This window comes from Pavona decussata, unplaced genomic scaffold (genome assembly GCF_977016875.1).
Source record: "Pavona decussata unplaced genomic scaffold, jaPavDecu1.1 SCAFFOLD_27, whole genome shotgun sequence".
Taxonomy (NCBI): Eukaryota; Metazoa; Cnidaria; class Anthozoa; order Scleractinia; family Agariciidae; genus Pavona; species Pavona decussata.
In genome coordinates, this window is record NW_028145450.1 from 1,954,101 (window position 1) to 1,980,000 (window position 25,900).

General features: G+C 37.8%; 1 protein-coding gene and 1 pseudogene across 2 annotated transcripts in view; both read left to right on the plus strand.

The window, feature by feature from the left end:
* The window catches only part of LOC146485288 (uncharacterized), a 60,241-nt gene that overhangs the window by 13,298 nt on the left and 21,043 nt on the right, over positions 1–25,900 (plus strand). The window contains exon 3 of the mRNA XM_085103644.1: positions 23,466–23,815. Within this exon, the coding sequence (XP_084959770.1) occupies positions 23,466–23,815 (350 nt within the window). The remainder of the gene's footprint in view (positions 1–23,465; positions 23,816–25,900) is intronic.
* On the plus strand, positions 1,469–8,946 carry LOC146485290 (uncharacterized; annotated as a pseudogene). Its single transcript, XR_014863454.1, has 6 exons — positions 1,469–1,968; positions 2,049–2,194; positions 2,471–2,593; positions 2,815–2,937; positions 4,772–5,125; positions 8,304–8,946. The product of XR_014863454.1 is annotated as an uncharacterized LOC146485290 (transcript).

A 25,900-nucleotide genomic window follows, 5' to 3' on the forward strand; every position in this document is an offset into this window, starting at 1 on the left:
TGACTGCGTGAGTGGCTTCCAAGTCTAAATGTCAGGAGAAAGTGGACTGAAGTCAAGCAAGATCATAAAGTTGGGGACGTAGTTTTAGTAATTTCACCCAACACATCACGAGGTCACTGGCCTCTCGGAAGAGTGATCGAAGTTTACCCTGGCCAAGATGGGCATGCAAGAGTTGCGAAAGTTCAAGTTGGGAGGAACCAGATTACAAGGTCTGTTTCAAAGCTATGTCACTTGGAACTTACTTAAAGACGATGTTGATTTAAGAGACTTTGATGTGGAAAAACGGTTGTATTATGGAAGGATTAGTGACATTCTTATTAAGAACGTTTTTTGCAGTTCCTTCTCTTACTAGGTTAAATGTTCGTTGATATGCTACGTCATATCAAGGGGGGAGGCATGAACAAAAGAAAGAAGGCCAAGACTTTTTCATTAGGAATTAAATTATTTTGTTGTGCCCGAGGGAAAATTGTTCTGTCACATATTGGCTATAAATTTCATTGTTTTTAGTCGGAACAGAACCTGTTGTTTTTCTCGAGTTGTACGAGAGGTTTTTTTGGTATATTCGGAGTGGAGTTTGGCGGACAATAAATGCAAATGCTGTGCGTAGTGGAGTCTCGTGGACAGCGCATTTTTGAACATTATTCTATTGCCGTTGAAATCTAACAAAAAACACCTAAGTTTTATACAATAAAGAATTAAAAAATAGTCAATGTTCGTGGTTAATCTGCCCCCTTTCGGAAATTCAAGATGTTAGCAGTCTTGCCCTCTATCGCAGAAGAATTCTCAACCGCACGCACACGACCTGAAATTTGTACAATAAAGAATTGAAAATTTGTCAAATACTTGTGAAATTTTCGTGGCTAGTCTGATACGGCGTTTCATCTATGCGATAGAGGGCCAGACTGCTAACATCTTGAACTTGCGAACGGAACTTTGGGTGTGATGCTCAACGAGTTTGCCTATAAAATTAATTCTGAAGGTCTTTGAAGATCCTCTTGGCCGAGACGAAACGCCGCGTCAGACGAGCCACGAACATTTCACTTAAGGTTTATCCCTTCTCTCTTGGTTTTGTTCGTTACATATGTGAGTGTTGAATGAGAAAATTTTCCAAATTTTCCTAAAAGGTCCTCAAGTTATAGACCGTTTGCTCAAAAGTTATTCAGGTTCAAAGTCGTCGCGGGTAGAATCCGCTCCCCAATCTTGATAGGGTTAAAGTAGTCAAATCATAACCTTGAAAAATTACCAGCTGTACCTTAGAAAACTGCAGCTCAAACGATTTAACTGTAGGAGTTAATCCATGCACTCAAAAGGTGGAACTATCTTGTTTACCGTAATGGTCCCAACCTAAAGTGCAACAATACTGTCACACTGTAAGGTATTTTGAAAGCCACATTACGTTGGGACTAAATTGGACAGCATAACTCAAACGTCATAAAGCAGTACTGCTAGGTGGTGTTCAGTTGCATGCTCACACTATTAAGTAAACCGTATTAAATAAACCTGGAAAGAAAATTTCCTCTAGCCAGTTTAGTTTATTGAAGGCAAAGATAAAATTTTTATAATCCTGGTTTCAGTGTCAACTAATAATGATAACTTTGTTTTCAGGTGTTTAAGAAAGTTCAACAGAGACTGACTCAGAGGCCATGAGACGTCTATCATTTTTGGCAATTGTTTTTGTCCTTGGTCAAATGATCTACAGAGCATGGGGAGAGACTCAGCAATGCCCAGCCTTGGGATCCGAGCTGTCAATTTATGGATGGATGTTACAGCGACACATCTATAAGACGATGAAGGCCGATCTAGGTCTTCACTGCATGTTAGTCTGTCGTACAGATGATCGATGCCAAAGTGTCAACTTTGTGATGTCTCTCCACATGTGTGAATTCAGTGATCGGACGAAGAAAGCCAAACCGGACGATTTCATTCCTGACCCAGACAGATACTATTTTCGACGTGATATTAAAAGAGGTAGATAGAACGCAATTATTTATGGGCAATTGATACGCGAAAATAGATCACATCAAAACATCACTTTATTTTAATTCCAGTCCCCCTCGGTTCCATCCCAGAGTTGGCTGCGGTATCGTGCAAAGAAAAAAGGCGAGTGAAGGACAAGCGACCAGCGGCAAACATTGGCTGTCATCCATAAAACCAAACAAGGCGGTTCTTGCACATTGTGACATGGAAACAGGAGGTGAGTTCTTTCAGACAATTTTAACTATAACGAAATCAAATTTATGCTAGGCCTCAATGGTATAGAAGTGTTGACAAAGTAATAATTCCTTTTTTAAACTACCAAAACTATTAACTGCATGGCTTATACTTACAAAATTTGGAAGTGATAAATGTTTAAACAAGTGTAGCGTTAGTTGATCATCATTACCAAAGTATAGCGATTATCGCCACTATCACCATCACCATGAATTTAATGAGAATCACCACGATCGTTCATTATCTTTATTACTATTAGATGTTGACGAATGCAGTGCTTCTTCCCCCGTATGTGACGTAAATGCGATATGCAATAACACTATTGGTTCCTATCGCTGTGCGTGTAATTCCGGATATTCTAGAGACGGGAGAACTTGCAAAGGTAAAAGGACATGATTTCAAATAATAAATAATAAATAATATTTTATCTGGATGCGAATTGTAGGTTTAGAGTAAATATTACGCATGATTGTGAATTTTAAAAGTGGTATAAAAAATAAAAATACCAAAGCATAGCGACTATCGCTACTGTCAGCATCACCAGGAATCTAATGAGAATTACCACGATCACTATCTTCATTACTATTACTTCATTACTTTTAGATGTTGACGAATGCAATGCTTCACCCCCCGTATGTGACGTAAATGCGATATGCAATAACACTATTGGTTCCTATCACTGTGTGTGCAATCCCGGATATTCTGGAGACGGGAGAACTTGCAAAGGTAAAAGAACATGATGATAAATAATGAATAATATTTTATCTGGATGCGAATTGCAGGTTTAAAGTAAATATTATGCATGACTGTGAATTTTAAAAGTGGTATAAAAGAGAAAAGTACCATGGTGGGAAGTGGGTTGCACTTACTTATCGAAAAGAATCACCAGAAACGGATTTGTTCTTTTTATATTTGGCAGTGTTGCTTTTCTTTTGACTGATGCCAGTAAACGAAAATCTATGAAAGCTCTATCTGGATGACAATTGCATGTTTAAATTTTATAGTTAACATTACGTATGATTGCCAATTTTAAGATCAGGATAAGATATAAATATATCATACCGAGTTATTAGAAACTGACTATTAATCCTTTCCCACAGTTGACTCCACCGCCTGTGGTACCAATGCCATTTTCATGAAAATAAAGTTTTTCACCTTGCTCACGACTCATTAAAATAACCATCTAGTATTCCTAGCATTTGATGTCTTACTCACTAGATTAGTTTTGGTTGTTGATGGAGTTTTCAATTCATAGATATAGACGAGTGTAGTGCTTCTCCATCCGTCTGTCATGTCAATTCCACCTGCCAGAACACTGTCGGCTCTTATCAATGTACCGGTAAGGGTGTCTGCGTTAACGTTAATTACTAAATGTGTTTATTTAATTTTCTTGGTGAAACTACACAAGTGCCTTGACTAATGTGTTATCAAACGATCGTTTCAACCAACTAATTTTTTACAAATTCAAGAATGATACGTTAATCTTTTTACAATGGCATAAAGAGAATACAGCCAGAAAATGTTTGTTTTTCATCGCCGTTCTCGAAAAGTTACTTCGTTTATTTCAGTCGGTATAAGCAACTTCACAATTTGCTAAAGTTGAGTAACTTGACCTCAGTAAATGTAAACCTCAGAGTAAAAAACGGCATTAGAGTGTCTATATTACGGGCATTTCCATTCACACAAGGGGGCAATCCTTAGGATCATAAAATTATAAACACAAACTGTGATGTATAAATGCTCTGACAAAATGCTAGATAAAAGCACAACTGTCATAGTGTTTTTCAGTTTTGGTAGTCATTATGGTGTCAGGGGCCTTTTTCCATGAGATTTTCAAAAGTGGAATGAGTTCATGAAGTAACAAAGATTATAGCCATCTGCAACATAATGTATACAATAACGACACTACTTTTCCGATTTTTAACATTTATTTCACCAAAGTAAGAAAAAATGCATTGCCATCTATCTGTCACCAATATCATAGTAGCTGTCATCAATCTAAAACCACAATGATCGCTCACATGGCCACGGGGGCGTGTAGGCGAACTTTTGTTGTATAATCCGTTAACGCGTTTCGTAAGTATTCCTTGGTTTAATGTTTTTTTTTTTAACTCGTGGCCTTTGATTTTATTCAAAGTTCAAAAGTATGCACTAATTCTGGAAATAAACAATTGTTTATTCTGAATTTGATGTATTGCTTACTAGAATGAAAGAATAAAAAAGGAAACCATAAAATAAATATCAACAAGTAAACAATTAAACAATTAAAGGTAAACAGTAGACAGCAGAACATGCGTTATTTTTTTTGCATTTTCAGGCGACCGCCGTGCGTGGCCCGCGCTCCGCGCTTGCCTCCGCTCGCCCTATTTAAATCTAACTGTTTTAATTTTCGAGTTTATGCCGGTTATTTTATCATTTTTCTATATTGTATTTAGTATTTCTAGTCTCGGTTATTTTTTGTTGTTTTTTACTGTTTTTTTTTTTTTTTTGGCAGGTAAACTGTTAGTGGCTATGAAAACGTAAATTAAGCCATAATTACAACACAGCTCTTTCTTTACAGCACCTTTGGTTACAGCTACCACTTCCTGTACTGAACATAATCGACTGGTGCGTTTGACTAACACAAAAGGTGTAATACAGACACGCGATGGCGGCTCGTACTCGAATAATGTTGATTGTCGATGGAATTTGTCTTCAAACACATTGCTGCAACTCCAATTTGCAAGCTTCAGGACGCATTCATCCGCTGACTACTTAACCATCTACGATGGCGGGTCATCGTCCGCTCCTCTGATTGGTCGATTTAGTGGAAGCTCTCTCCCTTCTCCCATCGTGAGTTCTTCAAACAAACTTTATTTCCAATTTACACCGGATGGCTTAAATCCAGATTACGGATTCAAAGCATTTTACAGAGGTATGGTGTAGTTTCTCAACATTAGTAAGATTCATTGCAAAAATGGCTTGTGTACTTGTCTGCCAAGTAAAGCGTATTTCAGCTTCTAAGTAATTCTGGCTGGGTTTAAGACCTGCCGTGCACAATTGGGTGTTGACTTCTTGCTTATATAAGGGTCATTCAGTTTTTTCAAAAGTTGAAAATGAAAACTGAAAATGAATGTTCAATGTTCTTTTGATTTTATTCTTTTTGAAAGTTGATAAATGAAAAATGTATATATGTTTTTATTTTCTTGAAAAATGAAAACGTATGGTTAAATTTCATCTTTCCAACCATTTTATGAAACCAAACTTCAACAAACCCTCATGAATTATATATTAAAATGCGCCGCATTTAATGTAGTTTTCGAATTTGGCGGTAACAGCCCACTCTGAGCATGCGTGTTTCAGGCCTAGGCCCAGACTCTCAGCCCTATAAATATTTCTCAAAAACGCCTCGTAAAATATTCTCGAACAGCAACATAAAAGCGCCTGTTTAGGAAAGAAAATCCTAACCATTCCATGTAAATAATATATCCACGTAAGAGTCAAATATTCCTCTTTTATAATCTGAAGGTTACAGATCCATTTCCTCATTACAGAAAGTACGAGTAAGAAAAATGTTCCTAAGTCTGTACTGTCGCGTGTCACATTGCTCCCAGCGGGTTCCAAAATAAAGCTTTAGTCTGGCGTGACTTTGATATGCGAATCAAAGTTAAATCTTAATCTATCCGTATCCAATGAGAAGCGAGCGAGCGACATTGAGAAAGTCTATGACGAATGCTGTAAAATCACTACTCTTACAACAAGTTCAGAGGTGAAAGTTTGTTTTTCCTAAATGTCGCACTTTATCCATTTATATAAGTTAAGTGAACTAGCGTGAGGTCCCTATTGGAAAAATATTTGTCGCGATTTTTGTTTTTTTTTTTTGCAAGTTTATGGATCGAGCCGAAGGCTAGGTCTATAATCTTGCAAAAAAAAAAAAAAAAAAAAAAGACGAGACCATTTTTTTCCCAATGAGGTTTTTATTATATAGGCTTTCCCGACTGTTGTTTTCTAGTACGCGTGAAACTTGTTTATGTTCAAGTGATGCGACTAAAAGCGCAAGAAAGCCTTTCAATGCTGACTCGTATTCGCAGCCAAAAACCTCGTGGAATAATCCTCATTGGCACAAAAGAGCGACTTTTTATTGGTCAAAGTTTGACACGCAAAGGTTGACATGTCTCGTCAATTGAAGTGGAAAAGTTCAAAAAATGAAAAGTTACCTCATTTGAGATTCGGAAGAAAACGCATTTAGAAGTCTCAACTTTTGAAAAAGACTTGCTATGTTATGAATGATAATTGATGAAATTGAAGCTTTTGTAGTTAAAATTACATTTTAGTCGTCTTTATCTTCACTTAAAATGGCTCGGAGCTTGTGAAGTGGTGGCTTATCATGATTCGAAATCTGGATTCTAGGCGAGTAGTTTTGAGAATTTGCTCCTAGGCCTTGTGGTCGTCATACTGGTACTTTCCACCTCAATTGCTGTCTGTGTATTGCCAGTTGCTTGGAGATCGCTTGTGGTTGTTGAGCGACTGAGAGCTAACGGCATTCTTCGTTGATGCTGAATGGAAGCCGATTTGTATTAATCCAAGCTTTTCAGATCTCGATGTTTACTCTAATGGAACTACAAGCTATTTTCTTTTTGCACTGAGGACTTCTCAGGATAGTTTAAATTCGTCACCTTGAATGAGATTGACTTTTGATGCGTGCGTATTAAGATAACGCTGGATACTTCGTTGAAGGCAAGTTAGAATTCCAGCTTCGTATTCGTCGCCATTTTTCTTTTTAAAACATTTTAAAAAGAAGCGCAGAGCGGCAGATTAAGTTCGACCCAGGATATAACTCGTTCCGTTAGTGGCGAACGTTTACCCACACTTTAAGGAAATATTTTTTTCTTTAGAGGCTCCAGCCTGCTGTTCCTTAATGAAGTTGCGTTATTTTGAAGCCTTGTCGGCGGAATTTTTCTGTTTTCCTCGTCAATTTTGTTGTTTTCTGGGCTTTTTTGGTCCCTTCGGCTGAAGGACAAAATACGTCGCCCTTGTAGTAAAAGTCCGACATCACGGTTTGAACAGTTCCTACTTTATAAACGTAGTTGAAAACGTTTTTGCTTTGTGTTGTCAAACTTGAAACACTTTGATGTAACGCAAGCGGTCCATCTTAGAGGTCCGCATCAATCTCGTATCCATAGTCCACAGGCTTTTTGATCAGCGGGTGGGCGCCAGGAGAGACTCTGGAGAATTCGAAAAAAAAAAATTAAGTTCTTTGATTGCCTGCTCCATTTTAGCTCTGTAACGGTTTCCATTGTTTTACCGTAGAAATCCTGCGGTAATAAAATTCTAGTACCCGAGAGTCTCTCCTGGAGACCAACCGCTGGCTAACGAGCCGGAGGACTCTGGGTGCGAGATTGGGTCCGTAGAGGAAAATTCGGACCGCTCATGGAGCCAATAAGAATGCTCCATTTAATTCCGGACCAATTCGTCTAAATAATAAAAATAATTATACAATACAATATAGGAAAATGGATAGGCGATTTCAATTCCAAAGCTTAGTTGTAAAAATAGGAGATAACATTTGAGTGTGCTAAAGTCGGATATGGTTATTGCCCATTATCGACTTTCAAATTACAAGACACATGCCACCATTTTGGATTTTATGACACCATACGTTTGTTAGGAAGCAACCGTTGGAAGCCATGACATCCAAAATGGAGATGCTTGGAAACTTTAAAATCTGAAGAAGGCGATAATAAAGTCCACTTTTTTACTAAATAATGAAACACTACTTCTGTGTTTTTAAACGCATTTGATATTAGACTGTATTTCCCAAATTACGTCTCTCAAGAGTGGGAGTTTTGCTAAAGCATTTTACTATTAAGCAATTGTGTGATTTAACAAAAATAACCAATTACATTTACTTGACAATTTACTTGAACTTTTCAACCTTTAACCTCACTTTTTTTTTCACAAGTGTCACTTTTCGCCAAAGCGTTTCTCAAAACTTTAAACTGGGAAAATAAAGTAATAAAAATGTCATTTCTCTTTGTTTTGTAAACATGCGCATATGCCCCGATAGTCTGTGATATTTACTTAATAATTTTTGTCTAATTTTTCCATTTTAGCTATCACAACAGGCAGCCTTCGTTTGAGTGGTAATTCGTTAGCCGCTGGTAGAGTGGAAATATTCTATGATAATCAGTGGGGCACTATTTGCGACGATGCCTGGGATATAAACGATGCCAACGTCGTCTGTAGACAGCTTGGTTTCCAAAAAGCTTCACGAGCCTTCCGTGGCGCTCATCACGGTCAGGGGTCCGGTCGCATTTGGATGGATGATGTGGCCTGTTCAGGAAGCGAGTCACATCTATTCGACTGCAGACACCGTGGATGGGGAAACCATGACTGCACTCACAGCAGAGATGCCAGTGTTGAGTGCCTTCCTATCCGTTTAGCAAATGGAGGAGCTTACTACGGCCGGGTTGAGGTTTTCTACAAAGGAATCTGGGGCACAGTGTGTGATGATTACTGGGATATCAATGATGCTCACGTGGTGTGTCGTCAGCTTGGTTTCCCCAGTGCATCCACACATTACCATAGTGCGCATTACGGTCAGGGATCTGACCCTATCTGGTTGGATGATGTCAGTTGCAGTGGAGGAGAATCTTCGATATCTGATTGCTCTCATAGGGGCTGGGGAGTGGTTGGCTGCAGCCATAGCGAGGATGCAAGTGTAATTTGTAACACTTAGCTTTCACTAAGTTAGAAGAAAATGATATATCGTTTGTAGTTAAGTCCTAATGACTTCACCTAGACAAACTGAGATAGCCAATAACCTGACGCTTTCTAAGTTGATTATTTTTTCCTTTTAAATCCGCGTGAGAAACAGTACACCTTACTCTTTAATTATTCTTTAATAGGATAATGGGTTCTCTCTTTTCAATAAGGATGGCAGATCGAGGGCGTTCACTGTTGAGCAAGACAGTGTAGGAAAACGACATTGCAAAAAAAAAAGGGGGGGGGGGACCATTAATTTTGCTTTTAGCTTAAGAAAGAGAAAAAGGACAAATTTATAATACCCAGTATCTTTTTAACTTGCTGAAAGGAATTGCCCCTTTACTGAATACCACATTAAAATCAGTTAAAGAAAAAGATCGAAAAGAACGACGAAGCTTTGTTGAACTGTATACAGCTATTTCAATTAACGTTGCCTATGAGACAAGGCCTAAAGGAGATATGGATAGTTTGTTAATAAATTAGCCAATCTCGTTTTCCATCCCATAGTACTGATATACAAATTAAAAGCTTTACAAATACACTCTTTTTTTCCGTCCGTTGTTCAGGGTTAGCATAAGGTTTTAACATCCGACAACGTTAATTTCAATGGCTGTGTTTTACGGTGTTCAATCATTAGACTACAAACAGGTTTAAAATAAACTAACAACTTCATTTTAACGAATCATAGGTTTTGCCTTGAAAAGAATTGCGCGCTTGAATCTCTTGTTGTTTTCGATATATTGTGATTAGTTTAAATAAGCACTCTGTTTGATGTTTATTATAGCGCTTTCAAGTATTAGGTCAAGACGTTAAGCTTTTTATTAATCATCTCTAATGCCGGATTACTTATAATGTTTGATAAAAACTTTGGACAGTGATTGGTAAATTTAGTAGTGTGGCCAGTGGATCTTATTAATTAGTGATGGATTGGCAGCCTAACAAAATGCCATAATTTTATTTCCACACTGACCTAGTAAGACCTAGTAAGGTCATAGAAATACATTTGATAAACAAAACAATAGCTATAAATGTTAGAACAGTTCCTTGAATGAGTTAAATTGGATTGTTTATTCCTCTTCAGTCTGCCTTTTTTTTCGTTCCTGGGAAGAATCAAATGGTGTAAAATGTTAACGTTTGCCGCAGAGATCAAAAATCCAAATTTGAGGAAAACAAGGGCTGTAAAAATTTTGTTGCCATGGAAAAAATGATGTCACGTGATCAACCAATTATCGCTGACCAGACTGTTCCAGATAAAGTTTAGGAAAAGTCAATAAGTTAAGTAATGTTCGCCTTGATATTAAAAAATAAATAAATAGTTATTTAATGCTTAGAAACGTGCGTTTCTCAAACTCACGAAACCATTTTACATGCACAAAATTCATTACTAAAAGTTCAATTTTTATAATTTTGAGTGCAAAAACTTTGTCAGTTTTCCACTGATTAAGAAACACGTTGAGTTACTTTATACGAGAAATAGCCGGCAATCTGTAGAAAATTGATATAAAGAAATACCTTTCGAGCCCGAAAGCTCTTCGAGAGCTTTGAGAAACGCACGGCAAAGCCGATTGAGTGAATAATTAATTTCTTTAAATTAATTTATACTTCTTTTAATCTGAAACACACTAAGCCCAATAAAAATGAGGGTAGAAAAAGGCCAGAGTAAATTCTAAACTAGCCTGCATGACAGGCGCTTTATGAGCCATGCGGGGAGAACGCGATATTTTGCGCGCAGCGCGACACGAGCGCGAAGCGCGAGACGAGGGGAAGAGAAAAATAAGACGCCTGTCCGCAGTCCATTGTTCTTGCTGTTCCTCCTATACTCGACCGTCCATCAGGTAGACGGTCATGCTGATTGGTCAATTAGTACCACGTGATGATGTCGTAGCGTGCTTAAGATGTGTAAGCAAAAATGGCGGCCTTTAGTGTGGAAGAAACGATAAAAAGTGCTCTCGAAAGTTTTCCCAATATCGATTGTTTAAAGGATGAACAGAAGAAATGTATCGCAGCACTGCTTCAGAAGAAAGACGTGTTGAGTTTGTTACCAACAGGATTTAGTAAAAGCTTAAACGGCTTGCTCTTTGCCCGGGTCTTTGACAATTATGAGTTCTGTAAAATGAGTTTCATCCCATAACTCAACAAATTCTTTCGCCGCTTCAATTCTCTGGCATGTAAGGAAGGATACAAGCATAAGCAAAGCCTGATAATCCAAGTCTTCGTGAGACATCAAAGAATTAAAGTGAGCAGAGAGCGAATTGATGAGAAGATCCAAATACTGCAATAAAACGAGCGAGCGAATTATTTTAAACAAGGATACCTCGCAAAAAGAACTTCCCGGTCCTTGTAATCTAAGCTATTCCTTTGGACAAAAACCTGAGCAGAGGACCCAAATCACATCAAAACTTATTCTAAACCAATTCGAAAGAAGATTTAAAGTGGTTTGAGACTACAATAATTATTCGATGAACAATAACTGATCCTCAATTTAAGTTATATCAAGCGTAAACAACAAGGTAATAACAAAGCTCTCGCTCGTGTCGTAATTACACAATTAACAATAACTTAGGTATTGTTTGTGTTCCTTCTACTAGAAGATTCATCATACCTCGGATTTCCTCATCCAAACGCTCTGCTCGGTTTATTTCTGATATACTTTCATTGGCTGGCAATTTCTCTTTACCCAGCGATAACTTTTTTTCTCGCTCTTCTCTGGTAATGAACACGATGAGAATTCGAACCATCCACGGAAACACATGGCCCAGCGCCTGGTGAATTCTTCGCTAATCTTTTCACCGACGAATTCCTTGGCGATGGCCCGGCCTGAGCTGCCTGCTTTACTTCTTCCAAGTTAAAATGCGGCTAGCGCATTTCGGACACGATCTACTGGACAGGCTTGAATTGTCTTGCACAAAAATACCGTACTCCGAGAGCAGATTTGACAGCTGAACGCTCTTGCATTCTTGCCTTTGGGTTACCAAAAAAAATTGGAATTGAACTCGAATTTTGCAGAAAAGGCTTTTTGCAAAATCTACATAAAGAATGAAATGATTTAGATCCGTAAACTTTGGTAGGAGTTCGCGAAGCCATGCAAGCATGAAACAGTCGTAACTCCTCATTTCTACTGCAATGCAGACGCGTTGCGCCAGCAAGATGACAAGTTTCGCGCGATAATGGATCGTGTATTTTGATTGGTTCTTTTGACATCACCGCGGTTACTTTTATTGGTGGGCGTAAGTGGGTGGAACAGAAAGAACAATGGACTGCCGATAGGCGCTTTATTTTTCTCTTCCCCTCGTCTCGCGCTGCGCGCGAAATATCGCGTTCGCCCCGCTTGGCTCATAAAGCACCTGTCACGCAGGCTAATTCTAAACAAGGACCAAAGGCGAACAGAAAAATTAAAAGGGGAGGAGGAGGGAAACAGATAAGATGTTCATACGACGAATGTAACTAACGAATGACCACTGTGGTAGCAAGGTCACAAATAGTTAACCCCGACAACAGATATGGGGTTCAATTAATTGAAATGCACAACCCCCAGCCCTTGCCTGTGACGCAAACCTCGTATGTTTTGTTCGAATGCATAACATTGTGATAACGGCTGTCGAATATATTCTTTCAACACTCGAAAAGACCGAAACAAAAACATAAACATTTTATTTGCCAGCAAATATTTCCTTTCATATTAACCCCCTGGAGGAGGGTCCCTATAAGGGGCTTTACCGGAAGGATTTTCCCGAAAGGAGTACCTCATTCAGAATCATTAGGTATATAGAAGGGTAGGGATTTCTTGAGCTGAGGTCCAAAAACGGGATGGGGGAGGAGTATGGAGTGCCATTGCCGCCAAAATTCAGCCATTGTTATTTTCCTTTATGGTGCTTCTGTTTTCGTAAATGGTGCCTCTAATTTTGTAAATTATGCCTCTGTTTTTGTAAATGGTGCCTCTATTTTTGTTTATGGTGCTTCTGTTTTCGTAAATGGCGCCTCTAATTTTGTAAATGGTGACAATATTTTTGTTTATGGTGCATCTGTTTTCGTAAATGGTGCCTCCATTTTTGTTAATGGTGCCTCTGTTTTCGTAAATGGTGCCTCTAATTTCGTTTATGATGCCTCCGTTTTCGTAAATTGTTTCGCTGTTTTTGTAAATGGTGCCACTGTTTTCGTAAATGGTGCCTCTAATATTTAGCGGTCTGGGAACAACTTTCGGTTGACTTAACCAAGGAAGACTGGGGACCAGTAGTCATCATTATTTATGGGTTAATGGATCCTGAATTTTAGTAACTGAACAAATATCTTAATTAGAAGGGCGACTTTCTCATGTGATACATAGGTACACTCGAGACTAAACTGATGTTACATTGAGCGCGCCTGCTGTTACCCTGGATGCCAGAGGTTTTTTCTCGCGTGCGACGAGGAGGCCAAAGACACGGGTCACTTTGAAAACTAGAAACTGGAAACCGCGCATGAAAAGACTTTGGCACCCAGGGAAGCCACGTTGAAATAAATTGCACGAATAATTTTTTTAACGAATTCGGGATTGAAAAATGCTACAGAATAACTAGGACGTCGTAGCTAAGGATTGCAGAAATTATCCACGCTATTTAAATAAATGATGACAATCTTGTAAAAAAAGTATTTTTATTTTAACTTGTGAAGTTTTTAATACTTTCTTATTATAATGTAATACTGAAGATTTTACAGTGTATAAATAAATAAAGTGTAAGTATGAGTATAAAGAGAAACTATTTATTATCATTTTCCTGATTCAAAACACTGTAGTTCACTCCATGTTAGATCCGTTTTCAAATGAGTGTCGTAAAAGCAAAACCGAAGTTGTTGGTCAGCAATTACATCAGGCGCAAACAGCGCAATCAACCTATAAGAAACCAATTTAGATACATGTAAGCGGTGCCAAGCGCTGGAATAAAAATGAGTGCGTTTCAGGGTACCATTAAGGCTTGGTTTCACATTTTCATTGGCTTAAGTTGACTCGACCTAGTTATTTTTTGGCGGTACCATCCTACTTTGAAGCTCAATGGTATCCCCACCTTTACTTTTATCGTATGTCTAACATATAGAATGGATAACACATAGATCAATCTACAATGTAGCAAAAAAAGTTTGGCGATCGGATTAAATGTCACGTGGTTATAGTGCCACGCTCCTTTGAGGTCTGAGTCGAAATTTTGCTGTTGCCGGCTTTTTTTTTTTTTTTTTTTCGTGAAAATCTGTCGGCCACACATAGTGAGCATTAGTGCCTAGCGCTGAACAGAGTTTCACCAAAATCGCAAAGACCCAATTCGAAAAATTTAGTGCTTTCCAAATTTAGGTCATAATTTATGTAAAAATGATAAGCAAACTTTACACGATTATAGCTAATGAACTATGCGATTTATTCCTTAATTTTGGAGATCTTTATAACAGATGGGTCCTCGCAAGTCAGCAAAAAGCTATAGTGCCTTGTAAATGCGCCCGATTTCGAGCAATGCAAACATATAGAAATAATAGTTTTAGCTATTTGTTGACGTTTGTCAGCGTTCAAGAGTCCTTCTCACAAAAAAAGCATTTCTTAAAAATTCGCATTTTTTTCAGGGCCCCATTGAGTAACTACTACCCGGATTCTGAATTCCATGGTCATTGAAAAACTGTGAAATTATCTTCTATAAGCCCAAACTTGAGTAAACATTGTAAATTGTTAGCGTTTTGGCTGAGTTTGTGCTTTAGGAGTTTTCTATTGTTTCGAGTCTGTCATATTACAGCATTCTTGTTCATTCTTGGTCTTGTTCATTCTGGGTAAATCATAAACACTTTATTTTTTTAACCAGTGACTGTCCTGTGAAACAATTGGATTGGAACCGAAAGTGTAGTTTCTCAGAAAGCTGATCAGATTTCTGAGAAATGTATCAACAATTGCATTTAGAAGGAACCTATTGAAATTTAATGGATGACCGCATTCTTGCCTACCTAGGAGATTAACTGAATTCTAGCTTAAAATGTGGTTCTGCAGGGACGTTTGGACAACTTATGTCGGTTAGGTTTGGGAAACCTTATGAAACAGAGGCTACGTCTTCGACAGAAATACAAGCTTTACTGTCAGGGTGATCTGCCTGTTGAACATTAGCCACTTTGGAAATAAGCAAATGGGTCGAATGAGCTCCATAAGATAAAAAAAAAAAAGGAAAAAATGGCAATGGGGTTAATTTTTGCTTTCTGTCACCATACCGTGGGAGACGGGAGTCTTGTTTGTCGATGATATTTGAATTCAGTTGACGCAATGAAAGTGTATCAGCCAGAAACAAAAGTATTTTGTGCTAATGAGACATGTCCCGGAAAAATATGATGAAGAATTTTTAATTGTAAGCTGATTAAACAAGTAGCGAAATGAAAATAAATTCACACGCAATTGGGATTGGTACGCTCTATTTTGTTTTGTATGAGTAAAAAAAAAAGCCTGCAAAAATACATTAGTTAGAGACAATTCCTTTGCTTTCTGTCACCAAAAGGGGAGCCTGAAATCTATAAAAGCCAAAGAGTTGTTGTGTAGATTCTGTTAATGCTGTTGAAGGGGATCAGAAACAAAAGTTTAAAAAAATGCTATGGACATGTTCCTGACGAAAAGTTTTATTTGTTAGCTGATAAAACAAGTAGCCGAATGAAAATACACTCACACGCAATTGGGATTGGCACGCTCTATCTTGTTCTTATTAGTCAAGAGTAACTTTAAAGCCTGGTTTAACAAAGGTCACTAACCTCCATTGGACCGAACTGTTTTGACAAAAGGTAAATAATATAAGAGTTCCTTTAAAGCCTTGTCAACCACTAGGGAGCTATTTGACAAAGTGTTTTAGAACTGATTTTATTTTAACACAAAAGAATCTAGACTGCGTACCCTATGTTATTGTTTACTTGTAAAATACTGAAAACCGAAAGCGATACCAAGTAACAACATTCTTTACTTCAAGGTTTGTGAACACAAATTAAATATTTGAACAAAAGCTCCGAGATAACTGAAGGGTCCTCTTCAGTCACGTAGCAGGGATGGGGTCTTGATTTGAGATGCCGTGCGAAGTGTATTTGTTATTTAATTCACTGTCTTCGAAAAAATCCTTCTTGACGTTTTTGAAAATTAAAGATAGACCTCAGGCTAAACAGTTTGATTGAAGCATGAAAGACTGAATTGTCGAGAGTTGCAAAAGCGCCCTGTGTGTACAATCACTGGTAGACTCAGAAAATTGTAGGAAGCTTCACTTACACTTTGCACTAAAAGAAAGAAAGAAAAATCAAAATATAAAAAATCCTTTTTTTAAACCAATTTGTAGCATTGTTTTGAAATGACAGAAAAACATGGAATACCTTTACCCTCTGTGCCCTCACTCCCACCCCCACGGTAGTATGTCTAAGGAATTTGTTGTAAAAGAGCGATTGCGTTCACAGAAATAGAGATGTGATAGAAAAAGAATAAGAAAAAAAAAAAAAACACAGTTGAGAACTAAACGAAAACAGCCGTTTTTATTCACCAGAAGCCCACCCATCTCACTATACTCACTAAAATGGTTTCGAGTTAGCTCTCACCCCCCACCCCCACCCTGAAAAAATAAAACCCGTTAACTGACCTTAGCACCCACATTTCGTTTAGTTGGCGCTCCATGGATACTTAACCTGTTCGAAAGAAAAATGTGTTAAATTTTCATCTCTCAAACAGGAGAGATCGTAGAAATTGAGATTAAAAGCCAGCAAAATCTTCACGTCATGACACAAATTTTTGCAAACGTTAAAGCATCTAAGAAGTCTAAGAATTTAAAATATTTCAATTTTTTATGGCTTTTGGTATATTCAACAGAAAAAAAAGTAGAACCAACTATGTTTGTTGTCTCAGCGTTTAACTATCACAACTGTAAGAGTTAGAGGATTGCTTCCTGGAGTAAGCTTTCTTAGGTTTCGGCCTTTTTAAAGGGTACGTGCAAGAACAAGTTTTTGCGTTGTGGAAAATTCAGTGACAAAAATTACGTAGATACTGTTATGTAAGCCTTTCCGGTAGGAAGATAAGAGTATAATACCTACACGCATGGTTCGCTGCATGTTGCCTCTCGGCATTGAAATAACTTAAAGATAACACCAATTCAAGAAGCGGATACGGAAACAAAGGAGCGCAGTTCTTTTCCTGTATTTAAACTGTTAAAACTTCCCCTATCACTGGAAGGGAGTTCGCGTGAATGAATTTTAGAATTATTTTTGTTATTAAAAGATAAAAGGTTCAAACAACAAAGCAGAATACAGTTCGGTTTGTTTAACCAAGGTCACTAACCTCCTTTAGTGAACTGTATTGACAAAACGAGTCATATAAGGGTTGTTTGTCTTACTTACGCAAACCGTGACATGGTACCATGGCCATGGAATACCCTGTCTTGATGTTTTGTCTTAGCAAAACAAAATATTGTTAGAACATGGAAAAACAAGGAGATTAAATATGGGCCTTTTTATCTAGCTTCTCACCAGATTTCCATTCGTTCACCGATCTCTCTTTGGAGGTATTAGGGATTCGGGATGAGGGAGAAATGTGCTATTTATGAATCCAATTTCTACAGATCCCCTCCGGATTTTGCAAAGAAATTACAACTAATTGCAGCCTTCCGTTTTGTGTTTGTATTCCGCATCGACACCCAAATTTGACGTATCCCGTTTTCCGTCCCGAATTAAACTCCATAACACGCTTCGCACAAAGGAACACTTTTTTTCTTCAAAAGAATAAAGTCTTTTTTTTTGTCGTGAATTTCGTAAACATAATTGAAATACTTTCTTATCAAGATGGAATTGGTTGGCTTCAATCTCTATTTACCAAAATCATTGACCTTTAATTGTTGAGGAAAAAAAACTTCTATATAAGAATGGCACCAAATCTTCGAATGTCGCGTAAAACAATGCTGGCGGCGTTTTTGGAACCTTAACACTATTAGGCAGATTGTATGATTATCAAAACAGGGTTAAGTTTTGAGGTTAAAAAAATAAATAAATGTCACCTGTTATCTGATACACTGCATTTTTGGCCTTGGAAAATATATATATATATATATTGCCTGCCAGATAGGAGTCTTTACTCACTTTTAGAAGTGATAATCACTCAGACACATCCAAATCATGGGATTGAGTCAAGGAAGTCTGCTTTCTCTGTTGGTTAGTTATTGGCTGTTATGCTTCCAAGATGTTGAAGGTAATTAGATTTCCGTTAATTTTTATATACTTAATTTTATATAAAGTTGTATAAAGCTGTATGTTTTTCAAAGGCGTTGTTCTTGCTGCTTCAGCAACATTCCGGTAATTTTTTGGAACAAGAAAGTCGAACTCGAAAGTTTGGCTTTGAATTCTGCTCAAATTTTAAAACACTATTTTGCTGCTTCAGTACCTGTCTATCTATTTTCTCGGCAATGAATGTAAAACATGTAACTCGATTTCTTACCATTTCTTTGCTGAAAAGAGAGCAAAAGTCAGAGCACTCAGTAGTATTTTAAAGCTTACATTCACAGAACAATGGAAACAATCAAAACATCACTTTGAAATGTGCAAATTGTGTATCGGTCAAGGCTTTTTATTCAACTACTAATATCAGAGAGAAGAAAGAAAACAAAAGACCGTTTACACGGTTTTGGTTTCACTCTCCTTCCATGATCCAATGCACGAACAACATCTTAAAGTAAATAAAAACAGATACGCTTCACTTAAGCATAGAACGGTTTCCTACAAAAAAGCCATTAATTAGACTCGTCCACTAGTGGTACCCATTAGGTTGTCAAGTGGAAGGAAGATTAGCATCTTACTGACTTGTTAGGGTTATCAAAATAACAACTGATAGTTTGTTGGTATCGAAAACCTATTGTGTCGAACTTATTTTAGCAAAACACTTTACAAAAATAATAACATATTTATTGGGTTTAAACACAATAACTGGTGACCCAGTAGTTTTCTTTTGTGACCTTTAAAAATAAAATAAAAAAAACAATTGGCGAGGAGAAGCAGGCTCAAAAATAATTTTAAAAACAGTTAAATTTAATTATTACACTGTATATACACAATCTAAAAAGTTATCGTCATTGTGAAATGATGTAAAGTAGAATTATGAGCTAAGTGTCTTCTATCACACATTTCTTTAGTATATTAAGTTTCGCTTCTTTCGCGTTGTTTTGATTTTTATTCTTCTGGCTGGCAGTAGCAAAGGTGGCAATTATCCTCATAGAGCGGTTTTCATTCGAGTGTCAATAGTAATTTCGAGTGTGCTTTGATTTTGCTTTACTATGCTCTGTGATTGGTCAGCAAAGTCCATCGTCCGAGCCATTTTCTGTTGAACATCAACCACTTTGGAAATAAGCAGTTCCATAAGATAAAAAAAAAAAACTGAAAAAAAAAATTAAATTAAAAGGGACAATTTTTGCTTTCTGTCACCATATCGGGAGAGACGAGGGTCTTCAGAGTTTGTCGATGACATTTGAATTCAGTCGAAAGTGAACCAGCCAGTAACAAAAGTGTTTTGTGCTAATAAGACATTTGATGAAGAATTTTTAATTGCCGGTAAGCAGATGAAACAAGTCGCGAAATGAAAATACGCCTTACGCAATTGGGATCAGCACGTTCTATATCTTGTTTTCGTCAGTCTAAAGTAACGTTCAAGTCTTGTGCCTCAGTTCGAGGGAGCTATTTAAAAAAAAGGGTTTCAGAACTGATTTCGGTAATATAAACGGAATTTAGACTGCGTACTCTGTGCTTTTGTTGTTGTTGTTATTTTTTTTTATCTCAAGACTGAAAACGACACCGAGGAATATCTTTATTACTTTAAGGTCGCTGAATCCAAATTATTTGATCAAAAGCTCCGAGTTCTGACTGAAGGGTAGGCTTTAGTCACGCAACAGAGGATGAAACCGTTGAAAGTGGATGACCCTGAAACAAAAGGGTTTTTTTTGTTCTATTTCGTCTTTTTTTATCGGTCTACAGTAATTTTAAAACCTTGTGCTTCAGCTCGAGGTAGCTATTCGAAAAAAAGTGTTTTAGAACTGGTTTTGTTAACATAAAAGAATCTAGACTGCACGTACACTGCGTTGTTGTTTACTTTTACAAGAATGAAAACCGAAAGTGACATCAAGTAATGCCATATTTCAGCTGTGACAAATTGAGGTCGCCGAACCCAAACTTTTTTGACAAGACCTCCGAGAAAACGAGAAGGTCGGTTGCAATACTTACAATAGCAGTATGGGGGCTTGATTAGATATATTGCGCTGAAGTATTTTTGTTATTTAAGTCAAAGACCTCGTAAAAATCCTGCTTTAATGCCTTTTGAAACTGTTGATGGACCCAACCTAAATATTTTGACTAAAACTGATACAACACTGAATTGTCAAGTGTTACAAAAACGCTCTGTTTATCCAATGTTTGTTTGTACGATCAATTGGACGGGGAATACCATAAACTGCACGTCTGATGAATTCATCGGGGAAATCCCGTTTAAATAAAGTCTTCGAGTATTTTTTCCAAGACTCAAAAGTTAGAACCAGCCTTTTAGTCGTTTATTAACCGCAGTAAATTTATTCCTCAATAGCTTTTTGGTATCGGGTTGGTCACAGGTAACCATTCCATTGAGAATCTAGACTGCACGTACACTGCGTTGTTGTTTATTTTTACAAGACTGAAAACCGAAAGTGACAGCAAGGAATGCCATCTTTTAGCTGTCACTGAACCCAAACTTTTTTTAACAAGAACTCCGAGACAACGGGAAGGTCGGTTGCAATACTTACAATAGCAGAATATGGGGTCTTGAAGTAGTTTTGTTATTTAAGTCAATGACCTGCTTTAATGCTTTTGAAAACTTTTAATGGCCACAACCTAAATATTTTGGCTGCACGATACGATGCTGAATTGTCGAGTGTTGCAAAAACGCCCTGTTTATCCACTGTTCGTGCGTACAATCATTTAGACCGAGAACACCACAAACTGCACGTCTGAGGAATTTATCGGGGAAATCCCGTATAAATATAGTCTTGGAGTATTTCTTGCAAGACTCAAAAGTTAGCACCAGGTTTTTAGGCGTTTTATTGGCCACAGTAAATTTATTCCTCAATAGCTTTTTGGTATTGGGTTGGTCACAGTTAACAATGCATTTCATCAAGACTCAAAAGTTCGAAGCATTTTGTACAGCAAATTAACAAGTACTGCACGGAAGTATCACTCAATGGGACTCAGGAATGGAGTTGTTATACGATTAGCCAAACTTTAAAATATCACCCGCGGTCTCTATGTAAACACGTTATACTGTACTGAACGATAGACAGTAGTGTTTAAAAGCAGGAGGAGACTTAAATTTTTCTTACAAGTTTATTTAGCTTTCTATCCACAGGCTCAAACGTAAGAGCTTCATTAAAGAGAAAATGTCCACTGCCACTGAAACAAATCATTTTAAATACGACCCGTTCGATTCAGGGTCTCATCCACGGACTTAAAAGTGTTACGACATGCACTTCTTATGTGACTGTCGTTGCGTGACTCTAAGTTCTCCAGCTTCAGTGATATTATATAACACTGACAAGAAGAAAATCTTCAAACGGGTTACAACAAAGACTTTATTGGCGTCTCCAAGAGCTATCGCGTTTTCAGTATGAGTAGGCTTTTGAGCCATGCACTCGCTCTAACCAGATGAAAATTGCTAGCTACAAAGTTGATCAATCCCCCCTTTGCAGTTTCTATTTTCTAAACAATTCTTGGTTTTCACGTGACGTCACCAAATTCTAGAATTCAAAACTGGTAGGCCTACAAAATTTTTTACCTTCATTAAAGGAAAGATTACCTAAAAATGTGTCTGTTCGCAATTTCTTAGCTCGATGTCGTGCTTCCTTTTGAAAATAGAACAGTTTCAATTTCCGAGTTTCCATCGTGTGTGACATCAGGACCGTGACCGAGCTTTTCCGTATCTTAAAAATGACTCTTCGGGTGATTTTTAGCATTCTAAACAATTTAAGTTTGAGGAGAAATATTAATCTAAACATTCGAAAATCCACAAGGCCAAACAAACCTCTTTTTTGGCAAAAGTGAACTCCAGATATTTTTTCCTGTTTTTTGTGCCCCTCAGAGGGACACAAACATGGCGTCTCCATACTAAGCTCTATAAACTTATGTGGAACATTTTGTCAAATAACTCAAGTACGGAATGCCGCACATACCTGAGACTTGGACAGATGCCTTATTTATTTATCCTCTATACCATGTCAATTTCTTGACTTCATTCATGGAATAGTTTCGATTTTTTTTTCAATGGCGTGACAGTGAAAACCGACAATACCGACATAAATATGTCAGCAGCCGGTAACTACGAGTTCTACTACCAGTTGTCCTCGAATGCACAAGATGTAGCACCAGATGGAAGGAAGCAAGCAGCATTCAAGTACCTCGCACAATTTCCTGCTATCACTGAGTCCAATGAACCATCGCGGCAATATTGCTGTCAATTTGCGTTTTTCCGGGGACGGTTTTGACGACAGAACAAGGATTACGCGGCGATGGAAAAGAAACAGATTCGGTCGACGTTAAAGGTTCGACCAGTACCTGGCCCCGAGAGAGACGACCTCATCTGTGCTAACAGATAACAAGCCCCTTAAATCAATATTCCATAAATTAGTTTTTATCCGCCATTCACCGTCTTCAAAGAGAGGGCAGGTAAAGGATTTATCCAACACTACGGGTCTCTCAGCTGTCAAAGCAACCAGAACCAGACTGAGTGTTTAAACCACGCGACAGATTTATTGCATGCGGAACTTAGTTTTTAGTTTAAAAGGGAAAAAATCTAACTAATGATCAACTAAGGCAAGAACTTTGTATAGATCTTAACCAGGAAATACAGTCGAGTACACATAATTTATATCAAAAGGGTGAACGGTGTGTTCGCTGGCAATGCGTGACACTTGAAAATGTTATCTGATGGGATTGATATAAAAATAGATACAAAAAATGTCGGAATAGTATTAAAAAAACCTTTCTAGCACATAATTTATGCCCATCTTATTTTACTTTAGGTTTATTTTAGACAGTTTTTATTTTTCTTGTTCAGTCCTTGTAACGTTCAGTTATTACGTGACAGTTATTACATGACTCAAAATGTCACGTATTCTTACTGCATTTGTGAGGCATTATTACTTTCGGAGTTCAATAAGAAGATAAAAGTTAACGTTACTTTCGAGTGTGAAGGCGTTACTTTCAGAATTCTACTGTACTTAAATCCAAACGGTAAATATTTTTTTTAAGTATTTCAAAGGCGTGTGGAAGGTTGAGGACGTACAGCAAAATCGAAAGAAAACAACATAGAACATCAAACGCCTTCCTTGTACAACTCGATAGTTTGTTTGTTTTGTAAATTGTTAAATTATGTAACATTTCTCGTGCCAATTAATCACGACCGACAGTCAACTACTATTGCTAGCCTTAATGGACTGATAGAGCTTGGAAAATTATTTGGTTCAGAAAGCCTTTTGTGTTTAATGTAATAGGAGCTGAGAGAGGGAAAATTGACATCCAACCAGTGGGCGACAATGCTTACCATTGCGAATATGCTTCACTTGGCAGCAGTTTTTCCAGTGGAATTCCCGTTCGAGTGTTTGCCTCAGTTAATCAAGGCAACGAATCATCCCAAGTCCACGATTCTACTCTTGTGTGGGTTGAAGAGATCACAATCAGGCGTTTCAAGGCGTGTGTTGTGATAGGCGGTCAGGGCTCACGTGGTAACACCACCATCGATTGGTTCGCTTTTCAAGGATCTCAGTCGGGCGTTCAACATGGCGAAACGAGATTTACTCTGTTCACAACTGGGACAAAATGCAACCAGGTGGCGTTTTCTCAGGTGAGATCCTGTTTTTAATTGCTATATGTTATTATGATTTCGATTTTTGTTGTTTGGTGTTTTAATGAATGGTTTGGCAGTAATCAGAGACCCATGTATGCGCAAAGGATTTTGGGATCGCCAGGGGGCAAACATTGCTGGTCGCTAGAAAGAAATGTATGGGGTAAAGTTGTTTCTTTGTCAAAAGCAGTGGTTTTGGACAAAGAGTAACGCATTTTCGCCGTGATTTTGTGAGGAGCGGAGGTGGCTAATGTTTGTGCGTGAAAAGTGTAAGTTTTTGCGTGGTTGATGCGATAAAATCTATCAATAAACACTCTTGCGTAAGGTTGATTGTGAAATCTACTCAATCTATGTCAAGTTATAATTATTATATTAAAAAAGTTCAAACTTAGGCAGCTAAGGTGTAAATTTGAGGGGATTGTCTCAATAAAGCCTTTTCAGTTGTAATTATGTGTGTTGAGATTGTTTTCTTTTTAGTTACGTTCGCGTGTTATAACTTCATGGCTGCTGAAATTTTACCCAACCAAAGGAGAGAAATTATTGTGCAAGGGGATGGACATTACCGAGTTATTGCGCTGTGGAAGGCTGAAACCAGTCTGACCAGTGACAGTTAACACGGGAAAATCTCCCCTGGCCAGAGCAGCGAGAATGCTAACTCAGGATAATTGTCTAATCATTCTGTGGCGCAATCAAAACACAGGAGGAAAATACTAACTAAAGCTCCCACTACATAAACCTCACAGTTACAGAGCGGATCGGCGAAGCGATATTAACAAAAACACAAACGGACTAAAGAGGACTTAAACCCTCAATTTAACGTATTGCATAGCTTTGAAACAAGCTACAATGATAAAGAAAGGATTAAAAGACAGATAGCCGTGATAAGAAACACAACATCTTGCGACAAAAGTAAATAGCCGGGCTCAGCAACACAAAAGCTGCAAGATACATGTACACCGTTCAAATCCTATTCTTACAGTGATAAAAAGAGAGGCTATACTGTCACCAGATGCACTTAAAGGGGCCATACCAAACCTGAACCAAATGCCACAAAGTACATAGGAACGGTAGTCGCTAAACAGAAACAACAAGAGTTCTAATAAACGATACGCATAACCCAGAAATGACCTTTGAGATCAAAATACAAAACATGCGACAGTGGCCATCACGCAAATCCCCCAAACCATAAATGGCATTTAATAAGAAGAAAATCAAGCTCTTTAAGAAAATTTACGGGGGACACCGCTCATTTCATAAATAAGAGGGTGTTCTCAAAAAGATATTCTTGTGAGGGCAAAACTAAAACACGCACGTGAGCACGAAGGCTTGTCAACCCTATTTTTATGCACCTCATACAGCACAGTGATCACCGCCTGGCATAAGTTGTTAATATGGACTGTTAATATCGGCACACATACAATTGCAACTAAAAAGGCTTTATTGCGTTAATCCCCTCAAATTAATACCTACGTTTGTATTATTTCGAGACTATTGGTCACCATTACTTGATGTAGATTCAGTAGATTGCACAACTTGATCAACATTTCGCCTTTATCGATAGATTTCATCCCAGTTATAATACAAAATCTTAAAATTTCCACGCACCAACATTAGTCACCTCCGCTTCTCACAAAATCACGGCGAAAATGCGTTATTTTTTGCCCGAAATCACTTCTTTTGACGAAGAAACAACTTTATGCCATACATTTCTTTATGGCGACTTGCAATGTTTCCCCCTGGCGATCCCAGAATCCTGTGCGCATAACATAGGTATCTGATTACTGGCAAATCATTCATTGCCATTTGCAGACCCGAACAGGTCTTCAGAAGAAAAATAAAGCCACTTTTCTGTGCGACACACCATATTCCCAATGCTTGTTTCTTGAATTGAGGCAATTTCACCCCTGGTTTGAACTTGGACATCTGTAATCGTTTTTAGTACGTCGAAAACTAATGAAATTATAGTGGCTGATAGAGACATATGAATGTAAACATATGAACGATACATTCTGAACTGCGGATGAAAGATATATTTCATAAAAAAAAAAAAAATTCTGTTTTTTGGTCAACCTCGATTTAAAATCA